Genomic DNA, 24,186 nt, shown 5'->3' with positions numbered 1-24,186 from the left:
CTGCACACTCCCCTCCCTCCACTCCCACAGGAGGTGGGAACAATGTCGAGTGGATGTGACAGGGGGTCAGGAGGACAGTGGTACAGGTTGTGTGTGTGGGGGAGGGAGGGGTGGAAGAAGAGATTGGCTACAGAAGGGGCCCGGTGGTTCCAAAGGCGACACTGAGGGCCCCTGTGTCTACCTTCCAAACCACTGTGTGGCGCTATGGTGACAGTAGACACAAGGGAGGCTTGGGAGGGTTTCGGGGGAGAACCAGAACAGAGACGGAGGGCGTACAAAGAAGAGGGAGAAGTGGAAGAAGAGGAGGAGTGGAGGTGAGCAGACTGACAACCACAGACATCCACAGGCAACACTCATCAGAATGCAAACCTCCCAGATTACACATTTGCTACATCTTTCTATTTTCTATCGTCTTTCATTTCTTTTTTTGAAGCTTCGTCTTCGAGGGAGTGCCGTGTGGTGGACCGAACTTATTTAGACATTGGGAAAAATATGAAACAACTGCACCGTGTGGAACCTGAAGTGGAAATTCAGGAAACTGAGTTTTGTTTCTAGTCGTTCACATGCATAGTTGTAAGACATTGTGGTTCTCAATGTCACACACCAAATGAATACACTGTATATTTAAGTTCATAAAATTCATAAAAGATTCCCTCCATCATATTTCATGCTCCTAGGGCAACACACAAAACACACAAAACAACAGAAGTATGAGGAGAATATATTGTATAGATACTATATAGAAATGTGTGTTGATAAGAATAAAGTTTCTGAATGTGTATGTGAGGTCAACTGTAATTCTCCTGCATTATAGAAGACTTTTAATGTAAAGCATTTGTGATGTGAAAAGGGCCCCCATGTCTCTTATAGCAGCTTATATAACGTCAGTGTGAAAGGACTCCATTAACATTTTGCTCCTATTTAATCTGCCGACCATGGCGCGTCCTTGACAACTTTCGATTCCTTGTCAATGAACTCCAGAGCACTTTAGATAAAAAAATAAATGCCTTTCAAAAGTTTGGTTTTCTAAATAACTTTGTTCTCAACAACAACAACAAAGCAACTCACTGCGTGTTGATTGATTAATAGAGTTTAATGGAGAACAAAAAGTTACATATTAATGTTCCGAGTAAAAAATGTAATGGATACAAAGTAGTTTCCGGCAATAATATCTCAATAGATCTCAAACTCAGACACAAACTTATTTCATCCAGGATCATGATCTACTGCACATTCACAGGAAATCAAGCTTTTCTAAATTAAAGTCGATTATTGCCCCATATTTTCAGCATCCACACCCTGTTCAAGGAGAGGAATCATTGCATGAGCAAATACTGTATGTCCACTGCACAATAAAATGCTCATTTTTATTCATCTGTGTCTTAAAATGTCTCGTGTGCAGCAGTGCAAGTGTGTTTGCTCGGCTCTAATTGTCGTCCGACTGGCGATCCTTCAGTTTAATGTATACGCAATTACTTCTCTAACAAGCTCCCGTGTAAAGATTTACAGTCCGACATATTACCAGGGAACTGTGTGGAATTAAAAAAGCCACTTAATGTCACTCGCGCGTCCGGATTTTCACGACACCCCCACTACTCCACTGCAACAGAAAAAAAACTGGGAGGGAGCTCATGTGATGCCTCGAAGATGCTAATTGCAAAGCCCCATGGGTAGTGTAGTTCAGCCCGGCGTTATACCTGCAAGGACTGTTCGCTTGGCGAAGAGTCGGGTAGGTTAAGAGACGCTGGGTCACTTGAGCGGTGCATTCAACTGCCTGCATGTTACTGTGTTAATTAAAGTCTCTGTATTCCCATTGTCTCCTCTGCTACGTTTAGAGATGGCAAAAAAAAGTTCCCTGAAGGAATCGCAAATCCTGCCCGAGCTTGTGAAACTAATTACAACCTGTTCCCTCATATTTAAACCTGGGAGTCTGTTGTAGTGAGCAGAACCCGTTCTGACTATTAGCCCACCAAACCACCACCGTGAAAGTTTTTGTCATTCTATCAAGTACAGTGAGTCCCCAAAGTGTTGTCCCGCTTTAGCTAACCCCAGTTGACGTCAGGTGAAAGGGATGAACAACCAATTATCCTCACATTCACACCTACGGTCAATTCATCCAAGCATCCAATTAAGCTAATCTGCCCTTGGTCAAACCGGGATCTGATCCAGTAGCCTTCTTGCTGTGAGGCAACAATGCTATCCACTGTGTGACTTCATATTTGACTTAATTCTCAATGTCCTTCTAGAAGGCTGGAAAACATAACCTTCAAATATCCATATGTTTCTTTAATTTCCACTAATGCTATAATCCTGTTTCGTTAGCCTTAGCTAATTGACGGATTGGGCTATTTGGGCATGTCATCTTAGGGGTGCAGGTTAAAATCCTGAGACACATCTTTTCAGCTTCTTACAAACATCTAATGTGGAAAAATGTATGCTCCGCTAACAGCGATGCTAGCCTACAAAGTGCTTCACGGGTCTACGCCCATCTACTCTCCTAAAGGCTGAGGTCGACGACTCAGTTCATCAAAGGATTGTCGCCTGGCGGTGCCAAACACCCCGCACAAGACCATCAAGACTCTTTTCATGTGTTGTTCCATGCTGGTGGAATGAGCTAGCAAGCGCTAGCTGCTAGCAGTGTCTAGTGTCTATCTTCAAGCAGCTCTTTAAAAATCCAGCTCTTCCATTTCCTTCTGCACTAGGATCCACTTCGACACTCTCACTCTGTATCAGTCCACTGTTCCTATCTGGTGGAGTCCTTCCCAAGACTTATTCTATCTGCTAAATGCTTAAATGTAAATGTAACAGCGCAGACAACTGCCTGACTACTTTTTCTGGAGGATGGGTAACGCTACGGTAACAGACAGATAAACACAGGGTTTCTCCATCCTGGTCCCAGCACACCTGATTCACATGAACGGGTCGTTATCAGGCTTTTGCAGAGCTTGATGACAAACCCAGACTCAGGTGTGCTGGAGCAGGGAAACATTCAAGCAGGCAGTGGGTCCCCAGATAAACACTTGACTTACAAAAGTACTTAAAAACAAAGTCCTAAAGTCCTGCGAAGCATGATAGTGTTGCTTCTGTGTGTTTGTTGATGTTCAGGGGAGAAGAAAAATGGGTCATGGAGACCACAGTTTCATTTAATTACCCGGAAATCCACAGGGGACGATCGAGGATCTGCACTGGCGCTTTCAAGGTAAGTATCATTTTCAAAGGTTATTTTCAGCCTTAAATAAATTATAATTAAGGGTTTATGATGGGATGAAGAGAATTTTCAGTGTGACCTCACATGTCCGCAACACTTTACTCTACTCACTCTACAGTGTGACACTCATCCTGGGCATTCCTATCTCATTCTGCCTTGGTAATGACACACTTGACTCTTCCTGCTCTGACTTACCTGTCATTTGGGAACGTGTCCCTATCGCTAAGCACTTACCTCCACTGCGTTGTGTCCGCTTCCACTGTCTATCTCCGGGTTTCCTGAAGGCAGGGGTAATGAAAAGGTGGGAGGGGGAAAAAGGGACAAAAGTTGGCAGCAAAATGTCTATTAAACCATCCTTTCCTCGTTTAAACTGCGTCTTAAAATAAAGGTTTCAACTTGATATGCTTCAGAATTTCCAGGAAAGGAAGTAAAGAAAAAAAGACATTGTTATGGAAAGCAGGAATATTAATGTTACTGGGGACAAGGCCTCAGCGGTGGGTAAAATTAAGAAGCAGGAGCTCACACACACTCACACACACACACACACACACACACACCTGATGGGGAGCCCTGTTTGCCACGCAGCTCGAGCTGTGTGCCGTTGTTCTTTACCGAGTGTGTCTTGGCTCCCTGCTGCTTTTCCAGCTCCCCTGTGGAGACAGGAAAAAACACAAATGATCCATCATAATCATAATAAGAGAGAGCATAGACGGAGGGACGCTGATGGGTAAGAGTGAAAATATTAACAGGCATCAATGTGTGCGTTCACACCCTCAGAACTTGACTTTCCATTCCCTTAATTAAGCTTCACACTTGATGGTAATGGCATGTCATTTCCAATCACCGTGACGAAACTGCTGCTTTGTTCTCAAATGCCACGGTGTATACAGTCATTTTGATGCTGAACATTGCAACCTCGAGGCGTGGCACCTCAGAACATGATGTATTCTGAGTGAAAATAAAACAGAAAACTGAAAGAAAACAAACAAAAACACACGTTTTCCCAAAATATTTTTTAAATGCTATCTGAAATAACCGCATTGGCACTAATTCAAGAGGTAATAGCGGAAGTCGGGTACTTTTCTGATGAATTGTTGGGGGGATTTATTTGTACAGAGACCTTTTTAAAAGGCACATTTTCAATTTTCTTCAGACAGCCTCCAAACAAATTGAAGCGCTACCAGCAGAAATCAGTACACAATAGTTCAATCAAGACAACCCCAGGACGCCAGGAAGAGACTTAAAAACATGGCAAAACGTTTTGAGACACAGATATCTAGTCTTTTTCTTTTTTAGTCTAAACTGACCATAGGTGTGAGTGGGACAGTGGATTGTTGTTTGTGACCCCGCCTTTCGCCCTATGTCAGCTGGGATTGGCACCAGCAACCCCCCCCCCCCGTGGCCCTCATGTGAAGGATAAAGCAGTAGATGGACGGAAGGATGACTTTAAATGAACCTTGTCAAATGTGAATGTTCTCAATTTAGCATTTATTTACTATAGAGGCTAAGTGAAGGCTAACTATTAAAGTTACAGCCGTTTGTTTACTTCTGGTGTGCGCCGACCTGATATGAGAGACTGAGATAGCTGAAGATGAAGGGATTGATGGGCGGAAGGTTTCATTTGGAGAAGCTGAGCGACGGAACCATCGATAAAACAAAAGATAATAACTGGAAGATGCGATCCTTTGCTTTGACTGTCAAAAAAAGGAAGAAGAAGTGCAACGAATTGCTCCAACGAGTGGAAAATAAGTGGCAAACTAATCACTCTAGACACCGATAGTGCCCGCAATATGCTGGCAGTTGCCTGGCGTCCTCCGCGTGGACACCTGCGCTGCATGACTGACTGTGCTCCCTCTCTCCCTCTCTCTCTGTTAACACATGTCCTTGTTGCAAACAGGATGGCAGTCCTCCATGTTGAGCCTTTATTTTAAGATGACCTGGTTGGCACTTGATAGAGTTCTATGTGTAGTTCTGTGTCTAAAAAGAAAGACACAATTAAACACTATCGCTCAACATAACGATAAATACATCCTTAGAGTGTAAATGAGGATATTCCATCCACTCATAATTGTAATTAGTGTGCACTGGTGTGTGTGTGTCGTTGTGTTGTTGTTGCTCCACTCTAGAGATAACTACCATCTGTCAACCCCTGCCCATCTCCATAGGTTGTTGACTGTCCTCTCCCTGGGCGGGTGGCCCTCCCTCTCTGTGAAGGGTAATGCAATTGCATCAAATCCCAGCAGGGATGCTCGCTTTGAAGCCCACTGGCAGTGGCCGAGCTCCAAAAAACACCTCATTTCTTTTTTTATCACCTCCATTTCACTGCAGTCTGTGTGAGCTGCACTGCTCCACGTGTCCAACCCCGAACTAACCCTCTGCACAAACACAAAGAGGACATTTGACTCCTGTTTCAATAACTTCCCAATTTATGAGATTATAGATTTTGTCCAAACTGCAGCAGGATTCGTGCGGACCGTGGTTTTAGAACAAGGTCACTGGAGGGAAGAAATACTTAAGAGGACACAAAGACAGACGTGCACAAGTACACATACACCAAGTGTATTCACACATGAGACGGAAGAGTCCATTAATTCAAAGAAAAGTCCCACACACATCTGAAACATCTAAAAATCTAGAGGTGTATATTTAGTTGAGTTATTTATTTATTTATATAAGCCCAAAACCTTTCCAACACAGTCAAAAACAGAGAATTTTTTAATATATTTTATTACATTTTTGTTGCCTTTTAATGACATAATTTGCTGTATCATCTCTTCCAACTTGTTTTGGTGTTGCGTGATAATAGTGAATGGAGATGAACATTTAATATTTTACGTGTGTGACTTGAAAATCCCTTCTACCTTGCTAACATACAGTGCTTGTGATTTATTTTTTTTGGAACGTGCCACAATGGGGGAACTTGCATCTTTCACCTCGTGAATATGCGTCCCATCTGCGAAGTTTAAGAATCTTAAATCGCAATAATATCACGGATCGCAAGGACTTCCGTCAGGATAATCGCGGTGGGAAATGTTTCTATCGTCCCAGTTTGCTGCGCGCTCTGCCACCACAGCCCTCCCCAAATGTGGCCCCGCCCCCTGATACTTACACTCGATGCGTATCTGCTCCATCTCTGACACTTCTGCGATCGACTCCTTCAAGTCTTCCACAAACTTGAGCAGCTCCTCCGCACTCTGGGCGCAGAAGTGAAGCACCTGCTTCTTGTCGGAGCCAAACGGTGAGAGGATGGTGATGCCATGAGGATAGTCTGGAGCACAACAAGGACAAGAGCGACTGAGACAAGTGACAGCGAGGCGTCAAAGCTACGCTTGAGCGTTTTATCGTCTCCTCCCGCCTCCAAAGTATCAGGCGCTGTTTACCTGATGATGCAAGCGCCGGCAAAGACTGTGACTTACATTCATTTTCAAAAAGGTGGAACTGCATGCCAAGTAGACCCATGGCTTTGCAAAATGTGTAGGCCGCAGGACTCTTCTTCTTTGGACAAAGCTTCAAGATCTGCGGACAATGAGCAATCACATAACCAAGTGAATAATTCAACCTTGAAGTTGTTTGGATCAGAGAAACAACTTTAATTTGAAATACTTTTAAGTTAAAAGCAAAGTGAGACACGAGCGTCTCTGTACTCGTGCTGTAATTTGTATGGAAAACACCTTTAGAGATGATAGGGAGCTTTTTCATTGACTGGCCTCCAGATGGAGCAGGATAAGGCAAATCTATTTTGCAGCAGTATCGGGGGACATAATTTACCCAGCAAAGGTGGATTAAACCACTACATCACTTTGGCACTTCAAACACCTCTCGATGTGTTTAAGCCGCGTGAACAGGAGCCAAACTCAAAGAAAGAAAAGACCACTTTCATTCCACAGTAAAAAAATTCTGCCTCCCCGTTAAAGGTTTTGGAGGAAAAAGTCCGTATCTCACCGCTTACCTCTACTGCCAACAGAACAGATTAACACCACTGTGAGATTAAGCGTTCTTTTCCTGCAGCAAACAATTACATCTGTGCTTCAGTAGAAATGGGGAACAGATCATTCAGAAGGGCAGATCATTCTGTGATTATCGCACCGCGCAGGGCTTTGTGTTGACTTACCACAATCAGATCATTGAAGAGGAAGACTTCTCTCTGGTGTGCCGCCTGCTTTTGGGCCTTGTTGACGTCTATCACTTCGAAAAGTCGACTACAGCACACCAGTCTTCTGTGAGGGACAGAGAGGACCTGCGCGCACACAAACACAAACACAAACATATCTTAACCCTAACCCTAAAACCAGGTCTAAACCCTGAAAACACCCTTTAAGGTTCAGGGGCCCAGACAGAATGTCCTACCAAACATGGGTTTGTACATTTCTTTTGGACCTGACAAAAATATAAATACAAGTGTACACACACACACAGAGCCAGGCAAAAGATACGCATTATTTATTGCAGGCAAAGGCTGAGAGGCTGAGAAAATAGATTAGCTCTCAATTTACAGTAATTCACCCTTAAATACACAGACAAACCATGAAATGACTGTATATTCTCACACAGTAATATGCAAATGTTAGTATTATTCATTCATCTTATTATGCAGAATCCCCCTTAATTAAAAAACCCAACAGACACTCGAAGGAGCAGAAATGTTATTTTATCACTGAACTTTGACGTTGCGGTTGCGCAGGAAGCTTGACGCAGGACGCTTGACGCAGGAAGCGACGCTTTGCTGATGCAACGTGAGGTGCTTATGAGAGAAATCATTAGTTTACATCACTGAAATGTATTTTTAATGGTTTGAGCAGCTATTATTTTATCATTACACGTCCACCTCATTGTAGAGGCTGTTGGCAAACTGCTCCAGTCAGTAGAGATGATACAGAACATAGACTGCAGATAAATAATAGATGTTGTCACGGGTCCAGAAACTGAGGCCAATGCCGAATCCCATGTCCTTGTCTTCCTCTCTATCATTGTTGATCGGTTTGTTTGTGTGGTCGCATTTGAATATTTCACTCCTTTATTCTCTGTACATCTGTGGCGTATGTCCTTACATTTTGTAATAAAGGCACGAAACACCATCAAGGTCAATAGATGAAATGAATAATCTGAATGAATAATCTGTCAATTATGAGCCACACTTTTCACAGAAATACTGTATTAACTCATCGAATTCAGCAGCGAAGTCAGTCTCAAGCCCGGAAGCTGAATCTTAACTAAAGATGTGTTGAGTTCAACCATGTACACGTTACACTATTCATGTGCAGTGACCAAGTCTTTTAACCTCAAAGTTAACTGCGATGATGGCTTCGGTTAATGATGTATCTAGCTGGAGTAATGACCTGCACTAACGATTGCGCTGCTGATGAGATATTTAATGGCTAATAAATGTGCTCTGCCAACGCCTGTAAGACGAGGTGGTGGTGACGAGGCCTTGAATAATGACTGAGTGACTTTTGTAAGGCGTTGTGTGTGCTTGTGTGCATCGGTATCTATTCAGCCCATGTATCTACAAAAGTCACTAAACACAAATTTCCTACTCTAATAGAGAAAAACCAGTTGGAAGTGGATTATTTGGTTGATATACCTTAAAACAACAGGTGAGCATTTTATAGAGTTAAATTAATACTGATTTATTCTGCTTACTGTATATTTAAGAGGATAGTTTGGCATTTTCTCTCTGCTTTAAAGCTGCTATAAACCACACTTTCATACAAACACTGGACTAAATGACTGTGTAATGTGAAAGGGGTTAAAACATAGAAACAAACACACATTTCCCTCAGGCGTTAATGGATGGAGAGTTGAACATTGGCCTGAATTGCCAAGCTGCTGCTGCGGCTGTGACTCCACTTATGAGTCCAAATAAATAATAATAACGTTGCTCCGTGTTTGCTGGGTGTGTTGACCGGCAATAGTTGTCGTGCTGCCCTGAAATGCTATAATCATCGACTCAGCTGGGTTAAACGTTCAAGGAACTGTATGTTAGAAATGTATTATATCATAAAATGACCATTTACAGCCTGTAAAGTCTGTGTATCTGTATTTAGTTTGTGTTTTGGTCTGTTGCGACTGGGACGTCAGATGAGTTTGTGAAATATGAGCTGCAGTTATGGATCCCACAATACCCCTCTCAAAAATGTCTCAACCAGAGGAGAAGAAAAACAAGCTTTGGAGAGGTGTTAACTAAAAGCAGAGGGACGCCTACTCTGTTGTGGACTTCTCGCCCACCTTCATACGCTTCTATCTGTAGTGTTAACTGACAAAGAAGAATCTGAGAGCGATGTTTCTGAGGATGATGAAGGGGACATTTCAAGCGTGAGGACGTACATGTCAAAGCTATGTAGGGGGTGATGCTGCTGCTTACCGTTTTCATGCCCACAATGGACTGCTCAACCTTGGAGACGTAGGTGACGTGGTCTTCGTTGGAGCGCAACTCCCTCAGTTGTATTCTTTCATAGATGCCCACCACCATGTCTCTGGGGATATCTGCTCCATCGTCCACACCTGAGACAAGAACAGGATAAGGTTGTTTTTTTTTTTGTAGTGCATCACTTTCACACAAAAAGTTAAAATTCAGTGGACGGATTTGACATGCGAGAAAGTTATTCCTCCAAGTCTCTTTCTTTGACTTACTGTCCCCATTAAGTCACGACAGAGGACGTGTGAGAGGAGGTTAAATCATCAGTGAGACAACCCATCACACCTTGAGAAGACTGTCTGTCTGGAGCACAGTGCAGTATCAAGGCTGTGCCAGTCTCTAGGCAGAGCTGAGTGTCATTAGGCTGAAAGGTGGCCCAGGAATGGATGAATGGATGATTTTTCCATCATTTGCCTTGCATTTATTGGTGTTTTATTTTGTAATTTTCTAAACTTTATGTCCTGTTTTATTATGAAACACTTACTTCCTTGTGTTTCTCGTTTGTTGAGTGCGTTGACGTGTGCTGTGTTGGTCACACCTGTTCCTCGTTATCTCAGGTCACTCACCCTTTCACTCCCTGCGAGATTGTCTTCTGTGAGTCCTAGTCATCTTCCCTTATGTAAGTCCCTTGAGTTTTTTCCCCTTCAGTGTCAGTTATTTGCCTTTGAGACTTTAGATTGCGTGACTGTTTCAGGATTTCACGTCCTTAATTTGTTATTTGCCAAAGTACATCATAATAAAATGATGTGAAAACACAACATGAACGCAACTAATTCAGTGCAATGAGGACAAAAATGAAGTATTTAATTACAATTATTATACGTCCTCTCTATGCTTAAATAAAAACAATAGTGATATGAAGAAAATGCAGTAACTCACAGTGACAGTGCAATTTTACAAATTTCATTTCTCTGCGGGCTGCCACAGTAGATTAACTTTGCGGACGCCGGTTCACGTAACGCTAGCTCAGTTGCTGCCAGTCTGTTTTAATTGAGATAATGAATGTTCCACTGTTTTTCATTACCACTGGTTTCTGCTGTATAATTGCGTTTCACCTCAGCCATTTAGCTGAGTGAACTATTCATCTGTCAGTGTGCTATAGAGAGCGAGAGAGCGCATCAGTGAGGAGAAACAAAGACAGAAAAGGCAGATGAATGAATAGACGGATAAGTGCTCTGAATGAGAGAGAAAGAGAAACGAATGCACAGACGGACGAAACACAACCAAACTGAGACAAATAAAGAGTCTGAGAGAGAGCGACATATTTTAATCTGCATTAGATGTTGAAATTGATTTTCCTTCTTGATTTAATTGTGTGGAGCAGTCTGGATGAATATATTAAAGCTGCTCTGCATTAACCTCATTGTTCCACAGCTGATTCCGGGGGAGAATCGAATCAGCGGCGCTTTGTGTCTCTGCCTCAGCGCTCGGTGAACGAGCATCTGTTTGACTGAGGCAGACAAGGATAACAGATGCCTTACGCTGTTGTCGCTGTGACCTGTGAACGTGTGAAGCACAAGAGGCACGGCCTCCTATCATAACCTCATATTTATCACCTTAAGTGGATAGACTGCAAGTCTAAACCGTGTTGGACACCGAGTCACTTCCACAGATTCATCTGTGACCACAACAGGCGAAGGACTCCCTTATGTTCCATCTCATCAGATCATAAACTATAATTATTATTTTAATTCCCATCTGGGGAGATTTATTTTATCTTTATTTGCAGTTTAAAACATTTACTTGACATAAATAAATAATGGCCTCAGCGCCTCAGGTCTACACCAGAGATTGGTGTTGACTTTTCATATTTGCTGAGTCACTTTCCCCATGTGCATTATTTATAGCTCTACAGCTGACTTACTGACGCTGACACTCAGCTCACACAACACTTTGAACATTGTGAGGTGACAACACATGCACAGAGGCTCTGAATAATCCCTGCTTGAGACGATGACTGTCGCTGGAATTCGGCCACAGTGGCCATTCTGATATTTGCATATAGTTTCAGTGAATGATGTAAACATCTAGATTTGTCAAACTCTAACAAAAACGAATGAATCCACTTTCTCTCTCCATGAAATACAGACTCCAGGCTGTGCTCCTTACCTCGCAGGTTGCGTATGAAGTCCTCTAACAACATCTTCCGGTCAGGTTTGATGTTGGGACTGTACATGTCGGTGTTGAGCAGAATGATGGCGAAGGCCAGGATGAAGATGGTGTCCGGGTTGTGAAACTGCTGCACCACATCGGGGTTACACATGCAGTAGCGCTGGCTGTTGGTTTAAAGGACGAAGAGAGAGAGGGGAAAATGTCTTGTGAGGCCAGAGTGAGACTTAAAATCGAGTCCGAGTCCATAGTGCATACACACATTAAGTAAATACTTAAAAATGTGTTCTAATTCACTTATATTTGTAAGTATTCATACACGCAGAGCTGTGTGATACGGCCAAAAACGTTATCATGATAAAAAACAAGCTTCATATTCATCGATACTGATGACAAAATGTCAGATAATGCATGTTGAATGTTTGTTAACGTTAGTGATGTTATTGCCCAGCCCCACGCGTGATATTACACGTATATTAAAAGTCTCATAGTTATTATACATTATAATCACTATGATAACGTGATAATGGTGATGCACTATAACTGCATTATAATGAAGTATAACTATATTTATAATGTATTATAATGCATCATATATATGGGCTTCTTCGTGGTAAGTGATGCCATTTGAATATATGTAGGAAATAAAAGGTGTATGAGGAGAAATGATATCGGCGGAGGGTAAAGTTAGAAAAGCGACAAATGAACTCAAGCAGTAAAAGATGTGGGTCATGACAGAGAACATAAAGATGGAAGGAACGGGGAAGATGTGACGCTACAGAAGAGTTAAAGGGAACAGTACGGACACAGAGAAAGAGAGATGAGTTAGTAAAATAAAAGGGGCAAGAAAGCAGTAAAGATGGTAAAGTATGACAAACGGAAGACAAGATGCGTGTAATTTGTCATCCTCTGATACTGCACAACATGCTTGGAAATGTCTTGACACTTGCTGAGCATGAGAGCGTCACATCAAAACAAGAGTTATGGCTTTAATTTAGCCCGTGGCTTCATTGAAAGCAATGAAAGAATGAGCCTCGCAGCAGTTGCTCTGCTTGAAAACCACCTCGAATATTTGTCCCACCGGACGTGGATCGAGCATCGCACAGGGAATGAAAAGGAGAGCGGCTAAAAAAAAAAGAGTTAAGGACGGTCCTTTGTGATTTACCATCATCTTCATAACGTTTGTTTACAAAATAATAAAGTTCCATCCCTCTTGTTTATTTGCAGATGCTACAAATGCTGACATGGTCCGCCGAGTCTTTTGCCATAATTAAACAGTCTCCAGCATTTATGGGCCCAGTTGCTGGATTTACGCAAGTAGTTACTCTGTCGGAGAAAAGAAATAAGGTGTTTGAAATCCCTTATGTTGACACTTTTTTAGCAAAAGAATGCAACAGTGGTGGAGGGGGTGTGAATGTGGGTTTTAAAGACGCCATTATTACTAATATATTAGTACTGTGCTACATCTGTCATCTGCTGAGGTATTATTTTTATTATTATTTAAGTATTTTTTACTCACCTTTTCACATTGTACCATCCCAGTTTGTCTTTTCTTTTTAGATAGCATACCAGCAGTTATTTCCCAGTGAGATTTCAAGTATTTGCCTGACGTGCCCCAACCTTACTTTTCCCTTATAGTAACGAGACTTCATCACTTCAACCTTTTTAGTGTATTTCAAAAATGTATACACAGTGTCTGGCTTTAAATATAGACATGGAGAAATAACCATGCCGTATATAGTGATTATCGCACAGCTAAAACAACTGATCCAATGGTGGGCTTGGTACTTTTGTACAGTACTTTATATTCTGTGTCTGCACATGTGAGTTTAAGAGAGAGAGAGTTAGCTTGGATGGATGTGAGGTGCATGGATGCTTTCTGATTAGGTGATGGATAGAAAAACATGATCTACATCTAATCAGTGTGTATCTGTGTGTGTGTGTGTGTGTGTGTGTAATTCTGCGTGCACATACTGTGAGCTCTGCACTGAAGTGTATATTGTGATCGTTACTTTAATCAGTCGTTTCCACTTTGGCGCTGCAGACTCACTGAGCTGCATGATTGGAATCCAATATCTCAGTGGGACGCACACACACACATGTTGGTACGCACGCGGCAGGTTACACACACACACACTCTTGTACAGCTTAGTGAGGACACTCACAGACATAATGCGTCCCCTAGTGCCTTACCCTAACCTTAACCATCATCATTGTAACCCTAAAACAAAATCTTAAACTTGAAAAAGCCTTTTTAAGATGAGGACTAACCAAAATGTGTTTTTTAAGTCTTTTAGTCTGCACAAAGACGTACAGACACAGGAGTTTCTTGGGATGGAAACATTTTAAACGTCTAATATACTCGTTATACAAACATAATAAGCCATGAAATAATAAAAATAACAACAATAGACCAGATTGTGAGAGATATACAGTTTAAGAAAAAACCTGCTGTTGAACTACTGCAGTATACTGTCAGATTTGAAAAGCTAAAGCTTAATATTTTTGCTTCAAAAGAAAATGAATTATGTTTCAGTAGACTGCTTTCTTCACACACTACTACTACTACTCTGAAAGGCATTGAAATCCCTGTTCTAGTCAGCAGGGGCACTGCTGAGGAGGTTTTTAACACTTTAACACACATGCAGGTCCCCTCTTGGCAGAATTTTTTTTAAAAAATCAGAGTGTCTGGGGCATGATTTAAGCATGAATAAAGCTTGACCAACAGGGGGCCTGAAAAAATGTCCCTTGTTGGCACAGAGGTCCCTTGTTGGTGAGTGTGTAACGACGCCAAGGTCCACTGTTGGTAAGGTTTATGAGTACACACACACACAAGCACACAACATAAGCAAAGGAAGTAAAGCAAAGGACCCACAATGCAGTTCAGTAAGGCCATTTTTATGTATATGCTTAGTGATTTTGACCGATCAGTATCATATGGGCTCACCTCATTGAAAAAAATAAACAGTATTTCCATTACTTGTGTAAATGGTATCCCTGATGCCGTATTTGTTGTATGAAGATAATCACGGGGCTGCACACAGATACTCATTCACTTCTCAGCGTATGTAAACGGTATGTAGCCAACCAGTAATTACACTCCTCTGTGAAGCTGCAAAATACCCCAATTTATGCTGCTTTCTATGTGAGTGTGCGCTTACTCTGCACAGAGAGATATGAAAATGACTTACAAAAAAAAATATCCACAACAAGCTTCTTACTTAATGGATCTGGCAGTGTCAAACATTGCTGCTTTTTGCCAAACCAATTTTGTCTTTTGTGGAGATGGTGTAATACACCAGTAATTCCAGTATAAACACACTGGGGGAGGCGGGGGGGGGAGGATGAAGGCGTGAGAGGCAAGTTATGTGATCGCTCGTTATAATAACTGTAATATGTGGAGCATAGATTACACATGTGACTGCGGGTTGAGTAAATGTGGATATGTAGTTGCTGATCCAGAAATGAAAACATGAACTGTGAATGTGCATCTGCAGCATTGGGGAGCTGGCTCATGTTTACTCATTCATTAGTACACTGACGCAGCAGATACTGAGGCTGCAGGCTGCTTTTCACTCCGCCCTTTGCTCATTTTCACTGCTGCTTCAAATCCTCTAGAAGTCTTTCTTTGGAGATTGGTGTGTGTGTGTGTGTTCTTGTACGGGCGTCTTTGCCAGGACCAGTAAGACAGCGAGGACATTTTGGATGGTCCTCACATTATGTCACTCCTTGACAGTGATTTTTGGAGGGTGTTGGTGAGGCATTTAGTTGTGAGGGTTAAGGTTAGGGTTAGGCTAACCTTAACCACATCATGTCTGAGAGTGTCCTCACTATGAACGCTGCACAAACGTGGATGTGTGTACCTGTATTTATATCTTTGTGAGGTCCAAATATTTGACCTTGTGGGGACATTTTGTCTGGCCCTACATCTGAAAGGGTTAAGACCAGGTTAGATGTGATGGTTAAGATTAGGATAAGGGGTTAGGGAATACAAATTTTCTATCTCTTTTATCCATTTTGTCCAATAAAGCATAGAGAGTGAAGACTTAATGTCAGGGTCAAGTTAAGGATTAGGGTTAGGCATTTTGTTGTGATGGTTAAGGGCGAGATACATATCTGTGAGTGTCTTTACTAAGATAGCAGCACACAAATGTGTGCGCACAATTTTAGAGATGTATCAAAGCACCAAGGAATAGAGGCAGCGGGCACAGAGAGGCAGCGCTTGTTATGCAATGCTAGTTATTTATAAACCACCCTGCCTCTTTCATTTTTCCCTCCATATTCCCTTCTTCCCCCGCCCCTCCCCCTCCCGCCCACCTCATCTTGTCTCCTTGCTCCAAATCACGCACAGATGTCTCAACGTTTTACCAGTGCTAACCTTTCTGCCCACTAACTGTGGAACAACCTCACCACCACCAGCGTGTTAAGCAGCTCAACATGTGTGACAGGCGGTTGTTACAGTAAACAGAAATGACACAAGAGTTTCAGACGAAGCCTTTCACTGTACTGTCAGTATTGGAACAGTCAAGTAGAAAGGAAAGACGAGGGTGTCTGCTGCACAGAAGTTTGACACAAAGATTCATGCATATTTATACTGTTTGTGGGTGAACAGTTCAAACTTTGTGACTCATTGGAATCCGAGTACGTATTAGCAGGTTGTTGACCTTCCCTCATCCTGATCAAAGTGTGTTCCAGTCGTGTTTTCATGGCTCCCGCTTTCTTTCACGCTTAAAAACGTAGTGGCCGTGTCCCGTTCACAAGGACTGCAAGACATGATTGTCCTCAAGGTTCTTCTTTGAGTAACACCCACTCAGAAATCAATGCACGCGCAGTTACAGCAGAGGAAATTAAACGAGACCAGTTGGACAAATGAGGGCTGCTAGATGATATTATCTTTCTTCTTACTCCTACTGCATATTAATGAATCGGAATATGAATGCTATTGCCAATAATAGCCAAATAATTGCTCACATGTCCATTTACTACGCACTATTATTTAATTTCCTTTTAATTGCCAGCTGAATAGTAGAAATAAATCCATATCTAAAGATAGGTTTTGGAATTGACTCTCAACAGTAAGATAAGCCCAGACTCTCGCTGCAAATGCCGCTTGTGTTTCCAATTACCTGAAGGCCTCGATAAGACGTTCCACCTTCTGGGCTTCTCCCTGGACTCGAATGTGGGCCTGAAACTTCCTCAGTGCCTCGTCCAGCTCCATGCCGGAAAAGTCCATCTCGTCCACAACACAGCTGTGGACATGGAAAGACAGAAGCAGCATATTAATTGCATGATGGCGTACACTCAAGACACAAGATGAGAGTCCTTATGTGTCTCACTATATCTGCAGGTATGAGTAACACACAGACACCGGGGATTAGCCTGGGCTCGACTATCTTCCCTGAGCAACACATTGAATCCCTATTGAATCCCTGTACCTGACAACCTCTCTTAATGACTTTAATTACAAAAAAAATCCCTGAGCCAGTGGGGGGCAAGTGGGGCAGTTTGGAGGTGAAATTAACTTTTGATGTGTAAAGTGACTTTGCAAAAAGTGACTTTTTAGGGTGTTTACTCTTCCAGAAAGCTTGGTTTTCATGTGGTTTACGCTATAAACTAGCAAACAACATTATAACAGGGTGTCAAACTCAATAGCTGTAATAACAAATGATTTTTCCATCGCTATCTCCATCTGTCTTGACTGATTTCCTCCGCTGTATTTCATTTGGAACAGCACATCCAGGCCTGTGGTCACGTGCAACCAATAATTTGTGCCATTTCAATCATTTTTATGGAACACTTAAAGCTAAAAGAGAGGCTCATTTGTTTATTTATTTATTTATTTATCTGGCCAGGTCTCGTGATAAGTGTGCTACTAAAAAGCAGGAAAGACGCAAATATATTATCTCTCCAGGGGCCGCATACAATTGCATGGTGGGCCGGATGTGGCCCTTGGGCCTTGAATTTGACACCTGTGATTTATAACTACTACTACCACGAGTAAAAGAACCACACTATTGCCCCCTTTATTTGCTTCCATTACCACTATAACAGTCGCTGATAACATGTGTGCTAATAACCACAGAGAGTGCACCTGTGTTTTCAGTAAACAAGTCATTGGGGCGCCACATTTCTTAGCACCTAGATCCATACAGTAGCCACAATGTGGTCTAATTGACTTGAGACATTTTGACTGTTGTTTATGCACAAAGAAATGAGAAGATAACGACGCGCCGGGAGCTTTACGTAGACGAGAGACTGACCACTATGTCAAAACGGTTCCCGTTACGTGAATTAGGGCTGAGTAAATCACCACCAAGTGATTCTGTTTCTTCCACATTAGTCAGAAAACCTCTCATCTACTCAGCCGTGACGACAATTTATCCAAAGTGCTTTTCACATGCACTTTACACGCTCCCATGATGCCCCTCTTCAACATCGCTCCTGCCGTGAGTGCTCCCGTTACGGCGACTCTTTAGGACAATTGAGAAAACGTGCAATTTATCCCAACGTCAACTGTGCTGCGAGTATATGTGTGTGTGTGTGTGTGTGTGTGTGTGCTGTGAAGCTTTAAAAGCACAATACTGTTCTGATCATGGCACGACAGAGTCTCCCCGCAAGAGCATCTGCATCTTAAATGACGGTTACCTTTGTAAAGTGCCACGTCGTGTTTGTCCAGCCATGCGGAGGCTAAAAGTGTCGGTGGTTTGAGAACTCGGCGACAGATCGCCGGTGTTTCCTCTGGTTTGGTACGCAAGTGTAGACGTAACCGGTGACCAGAGTCAGGACTGTGTTACAGGAGATGGAAATAAGCGTAGAGACCTTGAAAGGAAATTGTGACACATTTATTTGATGACTAATAGCAGGAGGTGGCATGTGTCCTTGTTCTCCAAACCCCGCTGCCCTGTGGTCAACTGTTATTTTTCTCCTGTCTTTTCATTTCTTTAATAAAAGAATGTAAAAAAAAGAAAGAAGTGAAAATCTGAAAGTCTGTTTTAAAATCTTTGAATGTTACTGTGTTATTTGATGCAGGGGGGCGGGATTTAAAGTATTACTCAGCATTTTTCAGCAGTATACAAGGTATTACATAATGTGTTGGTCTAGTTTCTGGGCCACTATTGTTGTTTGTTTGTTTTGTTTTTTCTCCTTGGGGCCACACGGTTGGCGTTAGTGGTTAGCACTCAAGAAGACCCAGGTTTGAGCCCCGGTTGGAACAAGGCTCTTTTCTTCCTCATGGAGTGTGCATGAGGACCTAATCCTCATTAGGACCGTAAGTGTGGGAGTGAACGGTTGTTTGTCTCCATATGTGGCGACGTGTGATGTATGCGTGACTCCAATGTCCTGTAGAAGATGGATGGATCCCTGTTTTCTCTCCTGCAGGTCTGGAGAGTGGCAGAGGGGCGGGGCTGACCTACTTACCCCCTGAGTGCAGATGAGGCTCACCTGGCTGCAGTAAATCCACACACCTGACTCCTATCGACTCGTCACCCTGCCTTTATAAGCCAGCTCAGACTGACACTCCAGTGCCAGAGAATGTCTGTCCTGTGTGGTAGTTGCTAGAGCTCAAACCCTTTGGCGTTTTTTTCTTCAGTGCCTTTTTGCTACTCTCTTTAGTGTTGTGCCTGTATTCACCTGCCAAGACATCTTCTTTAGTTTCTCCTTAAAATGAACCTTTTGTTGAACTTTCCTTGAGAGTCTCTCGCCTTTAGGGTCAACTCAGTCCACCAGACCATAACACATAATTTACTATAACATAGCCTGTGCTATTATATGTATATATATATATGTTGTATACATAGGTTTAAAAACACAACACCTGTTTATGGTGTGTGTGTGTGATTTCTGTCTTATTATCTGTTCTATTTAATAAGATGCAAAAATGATACAGCTGCCCAAACACGAACCAGAGAACAAAACCATATTAAAAAAACAGGACATGCACTTGTTTAAATGTCACATTGCACACATGAGTGTGTGTGTGTGTGTGTGTTGCTCTTTCTGCACTCCAAACGAAGAATACTGCTTGATTTTAAAAAAAGGAATGAAAGACAAAACCATGGCGACGAGAATACTCTGCTTATCAAAGTACGGTTTATTGCGCCTCATTCGTTGACTTTAATGAGTGTGGGTTAAATAATGGCAGACTGTAACTCTTTTAAACCCGTTATCGGTTGAGGAGAAGCGAAAACGGCACCTTTAAAAACAGGAGAAAATGGCGTGCTACTCACTCCAGTACATCTCTGTTGAAGGGCTTCTTGCTGTTGCCAAGGAACTCGCCAATCATCTGCCGACTCAGGCCCTTCCTCTGTAGCAGGAAGTGTGCCACGCCGATGGGCGTGTCTGGGATGAAGCCTCGCGAGATCAGGAACTGAAGACCCTTGTCCGGGTTTCTGCAACAAACAAGATAACGTATTAATAAAAGAGGGTTTTAAATAAGACTTTGTGGTCTTTTCTAATTGCGGACGGTTTGCTTTGTTTCCCGTGATAGAGCTACATGATAAAAAAGAAAACAACTGTCTGAAAATCAGTCGGTTGGATGCTGGAAACCTGCACGGAGAGACTTCATTTGTATTCATGCCCATGCTGAATTACAACATTTACCAAACAGCTCAACACTGAGCGGAATACAGATATTGTTTGTATGCACACACTTCGAGCTCAAATCTCCGTCAAAGCCTTTGTTGGACTGGGTCTGAAAGTTCTCCAGCCAGTGACCAGTTTATGAACAGACGGTATGTCTGGTTTATGTCTGGTAACTGTCTGTCTGACTATTTAAGGTTGCATGTGCACACGTTTCCATGTGATTCGTGTGTCGCACAGCTTTGCCACTTCAATTCTTAATGAAGCAAACCAAGCAGGTGTTTTTCTAAAAATATTCTGGACGCCATTTCAGGGCAGTTGTGAGGAGGAGTAAAAGACTTTGTGTCTCCTTTTATTCAAAGAGCCTTAAGGATGATTAACAGCAACCAGAACTGACTGTTTCTGTCTGCTTAGTGCACTTTGCCCCTTTCTTTTGTCTTCTTCTTTCTCAATTTAATATGATTTCTTGTTATTGCGCTGCGTATGAACTTCCATTCCTGGCAGTTGCTGGTTTTTTTATGTTTTTATTTTTTCCACGTGAACCCACAGATTTTCCCTCAGGGACGATAATGTTCATCTCACTGGGAGTGATGGTTGATCACCAAGATGGCAGATGGAATTTGTTTTGCAAAAGGACAAAGCAGAGAATCGATGCCCTCCGAGGCTTTTTTCCACTTCTGCGATTATAAGCTTTCTGCAGTCTTGTTATATCGTTTGTTATTTGTCATTCGTTTCATCAAATAAAAACCTCAAACGTTACAGAATCTCTGAGAATCAGCTATAAGAACATTTTCTGTGACCCTCCTCAGGTGCACCCATGGTAATTTGCCGTGGGAATAACACACAAGTCCTTATATGGACATCCTGGGGGTATGAATAATTTATGTATTTCACAGTAGTTTCAGTTTATGATTGATTATCTTTGGGATTGATATTAGTTCTGATGATTTAACCACATTTAAAAGGTACTCGAGCATTGTTTTTTATTCTATATATTACACATTCTTATAGCTTCTGTACATACTGTACGTTTTAACACAGTCATGCCGAAATGCTCTGTGTTCTCAGGGTTAACTTTAACGCGTGGTGAAAGGTGTCTGCTTGTATTGTGTGATTAATCGTGTGCTTTCCGTGACACTGCACACGGAGACTTTTCCTTTGAAAAATAAAAAGTCTATTTTTATGCTGATGCCTCCAAAATATGGTTTGACATCTCATTGGTTTCCATGAATCTTTTTTTTTTTTTTAAACCCACAGCCCTGCCTACCAGACGATGGCTTTCAGCCCTGCACAAGTTACTTATTTATGAACAAGGGAGTCATATCATAACTATTTATAACCCCATATATTAGACACAGAGAATAGTTGCTCTGGGGAGGAGGGGAGCTGCTGCATTACTGCCACGGCTCTCCCTATACAGTCTTTAAATCACAACCTTTATGTAACACAGTCCTCTGTGTGTGTGTGTGTGTGTGTGTGTGTGTACACCACAGCGAGAGTGGGACAAAGAGGAAGAGGAGAATAAAAGAGCAGGACAGAGGGAAGGAGGCTGGGGAAAAAAGAAAAAAGAACCAGACAGAACAGATGTGTGAGAATGAAGAGCAAGGACGACGAGCACAGGCCAGAGGTGGACTCATCGTGAAGACATCTGTTTTGACGGCGTCTCTGGCAGAGATCACTTGTTTGGGCGTTTGTCCAAAAACAGACGCTGGTCCTTATTATTTGTAATAACGAGCGGGGCAGAGGTGTGAAAAGGAAAGAAGTGACGTCAGTGTCCTTGTCCTCGGTGACCCCCAGATTGCGTCCTGATGCTTTTTGACGTCTTGTTTCACGTCAGCTTCTGATGCTATCGTAAAAAAGTTCCTTTATATTCTTCTTCCCTCTGCGTCGCTGGTAATTTGACAGATGTGCGGCGTCCGTATCTCAGACCTGTGCTTTATTTCACCACATGCGTCACATTTCCCTTTACATTTACATCGCAGATGTGTCACCGCTGCTGCTGCAAGATGTTGCTCTTGTCCGTCAAGTGTGTGCTTCTGCTGAGGAGGCAACCGAGGTGGGGGGGGGGCGGGGAAATCTAATGACACGGCTGTGGCGTCGCAGCATTTCCGCGTGCTTCTCTCTTCCCGTTCGACATCCGCATTAATCACACTATTTTTTAAATTGTTGACACCTTAATTTACTCATTAGCCGCGCTGTTTGATCCGGGCGGAATCTGTTTGTGAGAGTAGTATGTTTCTTCAAATGTGGCTGAATGCACATTAATAGAGGAACATGATGCACAGCGTGAAATGGAGGCGATAGCAGAGAGGAATAAGCAACACCAGGTTTTCTCCTACAGGGTTTTTAAACTCATTCTAACCATGCAGCCGTGCCCTTTAAATAACACGAGCAGATGTGGTTATAGTGTATGTGAGAGATTAGTAATGCTTTCCTGTTCACCATCTGGATTTCAGAGTTTGTAATTATGAAGTGGGTCATTTCGCCCTGAGGATGGACTGTTAAGATTGAGAAGGTCTGTGTGTACATGCACGAACAAGCACGCGCCGTATCTGTAGATGAGCTTTTTTTAATAGAGCTGCGTCCTCCTGGAGGACAGGTTATTCCTCTTATTGATCTGGTGATTATAGTTTAAACTCAGATTTCTCTCTTAACAGTCACACTGTTCACAGAAAAGTGGTACAAATGAGGTCTGATACGTAAGTATAGTGGGTGAGACCAGCTCCCTCGTGGGATAGCGGTGTCCAGTGTCCCTCCATGACTCTCTCTCCTCACATTGCGGCGTCATCGTCATTCTAGGCACACTCCAGGTGGAAACTTTATCAAGTGGTCACTTTCTCTCTCTCTCACTCAGTCCCTCTCCTCTGCTAACTTTTTATGCTTGAACACACACACACACACACACACACACACGCACGCGCATGCACAAAGTTTCTAACTTCTTCACTTTAATTTACTTTGCTCCTCTCTCCCTCTCTTCCTCCCCCTCCTCCTCCCTGCACATAGACCACCTGCTGCAGCACAAACGCACACGAATACACGCTCAAGCGTTGCATCACCTCACCGTGCGTGTGCGTGTGCGTGTGTGTGTGCGTGTGTATGAGTGAATCTTTTTTTGTCTGCATGATCAAGCAATATCCAAGTTTTTAGCCCAAAGCAAACAGCCCTGTTTAAGATGCAAAGGATATAACAGAGCAGGTATTAGAGGGAGGATATGAACTGGTGGAACTAATAAGCCTCAAGCGTGACTGCCCTCTCCCTCTCCTCTTCCTCTACACTTTATTTTTAATTTTTTTTTATTCCTTTTCCTTGTAGCAATTTATTAAAAGTCAGCTTATCTTTCAGGGTGTTTGATCAGGGGAAATGAGAAGAGGTGATCGCAAATAGACAGGAAAGACAATCAAACCTGTCGGTGTATGTTTTTAAAAAAGAATATGTGCCTTAAGAAAAAAAAAAAAGCCCCATAATCAAACACAGTTTTCTGTTTCAATTAAATTCTAATAAATACTAGAGGCACATGACCAGATATGGATGAGTTGAGGGTTTTTTTGAGGGCCAAACTTGAATGTTTCCAAATGATTTTAACCACAAGTGCTTTAGATATCAAAGACAAAGACACTTTAATGACAAGTGCTATAGCTTCTTATGCCCAAATATCCTGCACACATAAAAGTTGTTCCCCTCATAAGAGCCAGATTTGGTTTTGTTTTTGGCACTTCCTGTTTCTGCCATATGGGCCTTGCTTGTCATTCTGTGTTGACACTTGTGTTACTGGTTTTGTGTTCTTGTGAGGTTTTCACCTCAAGTTTGTAGGTTGTTTTACTGCCTTGAGGAAGTGGCATAACGTATTGAGTTAAGACAATGTATAACCTGTTGA

General features: G+C 42.4%; 1 protein-coding gene across 4 annotated transcripts in view; it reads right to left on the bottom strand.

Moving 5' to 3' along the window:
- iqsec3a (IQ motif and Sec7 domain ArfGEF 3a) overlaps positions 1–24,186 on the bottom strand; it is a 77,718-nt gene that overhangs the window by 1,025 nt on the left and 52,507 nt on the right. For all 4 annotated transcript variants that reach the window (XM_044021755.1, XM_044021756.1, XM_044021758.1 and 1 more), the window contains 9 exons: positions 19,958–20,119; positions 16,859–16,981; positions 11,733–11,899; positions 9,570–9,709; positions 7,320–7,445; positions 6,625–6,724; positions 6,318–6,476; positions 3,766–3,858; positions 3,443–3,486 (listed from right to left, as the gene is read on the bottom strand). In XM_044021755.1, the coding sequence (XP_043877690.1) occupies positions 3,443–3,486; positions 3,766–3,858; positions 6,318–6,476; positions 6,625–6,724; positions 7,320–7,445; positions 9,570–9,709; positions 11,733–11,899; positions 16,859–16,981; positions 19,958–20,119 (1,114 nt within the window). The remainder of the gene's footprint in view (positions 1–3,442; positions 3,487–3,765; positions 3,859–6,317; positions 6,477–6,624; positions 6,725–7,319; positions 7,446–9,569; positions 9,710–11,732; positions 11,900–16,858; positions 16,982–19,957; positions 20,120–24,186) is intronic.

Source organism: Solea senegalensis, linkage group LG3 (assembly GCF_019176455.1).
Source record: "Solea senegalensis isolate Sse05_10M linkage group LG3, IFAPA_SoseM_1, whole genome shotgun sequence".
NCBI classification, from domain to species: Eukaryota; Metazoa; Chordata; class Actinopteri; order Pleuronectiformes; family Soleidae; genus Solea; species Solea senegalensis.
The sequence above is the reverse complement of the archived record's forward strand: the minus strand, read 5'-3'. Positions and strand labels throughout refer to the sequence as shown.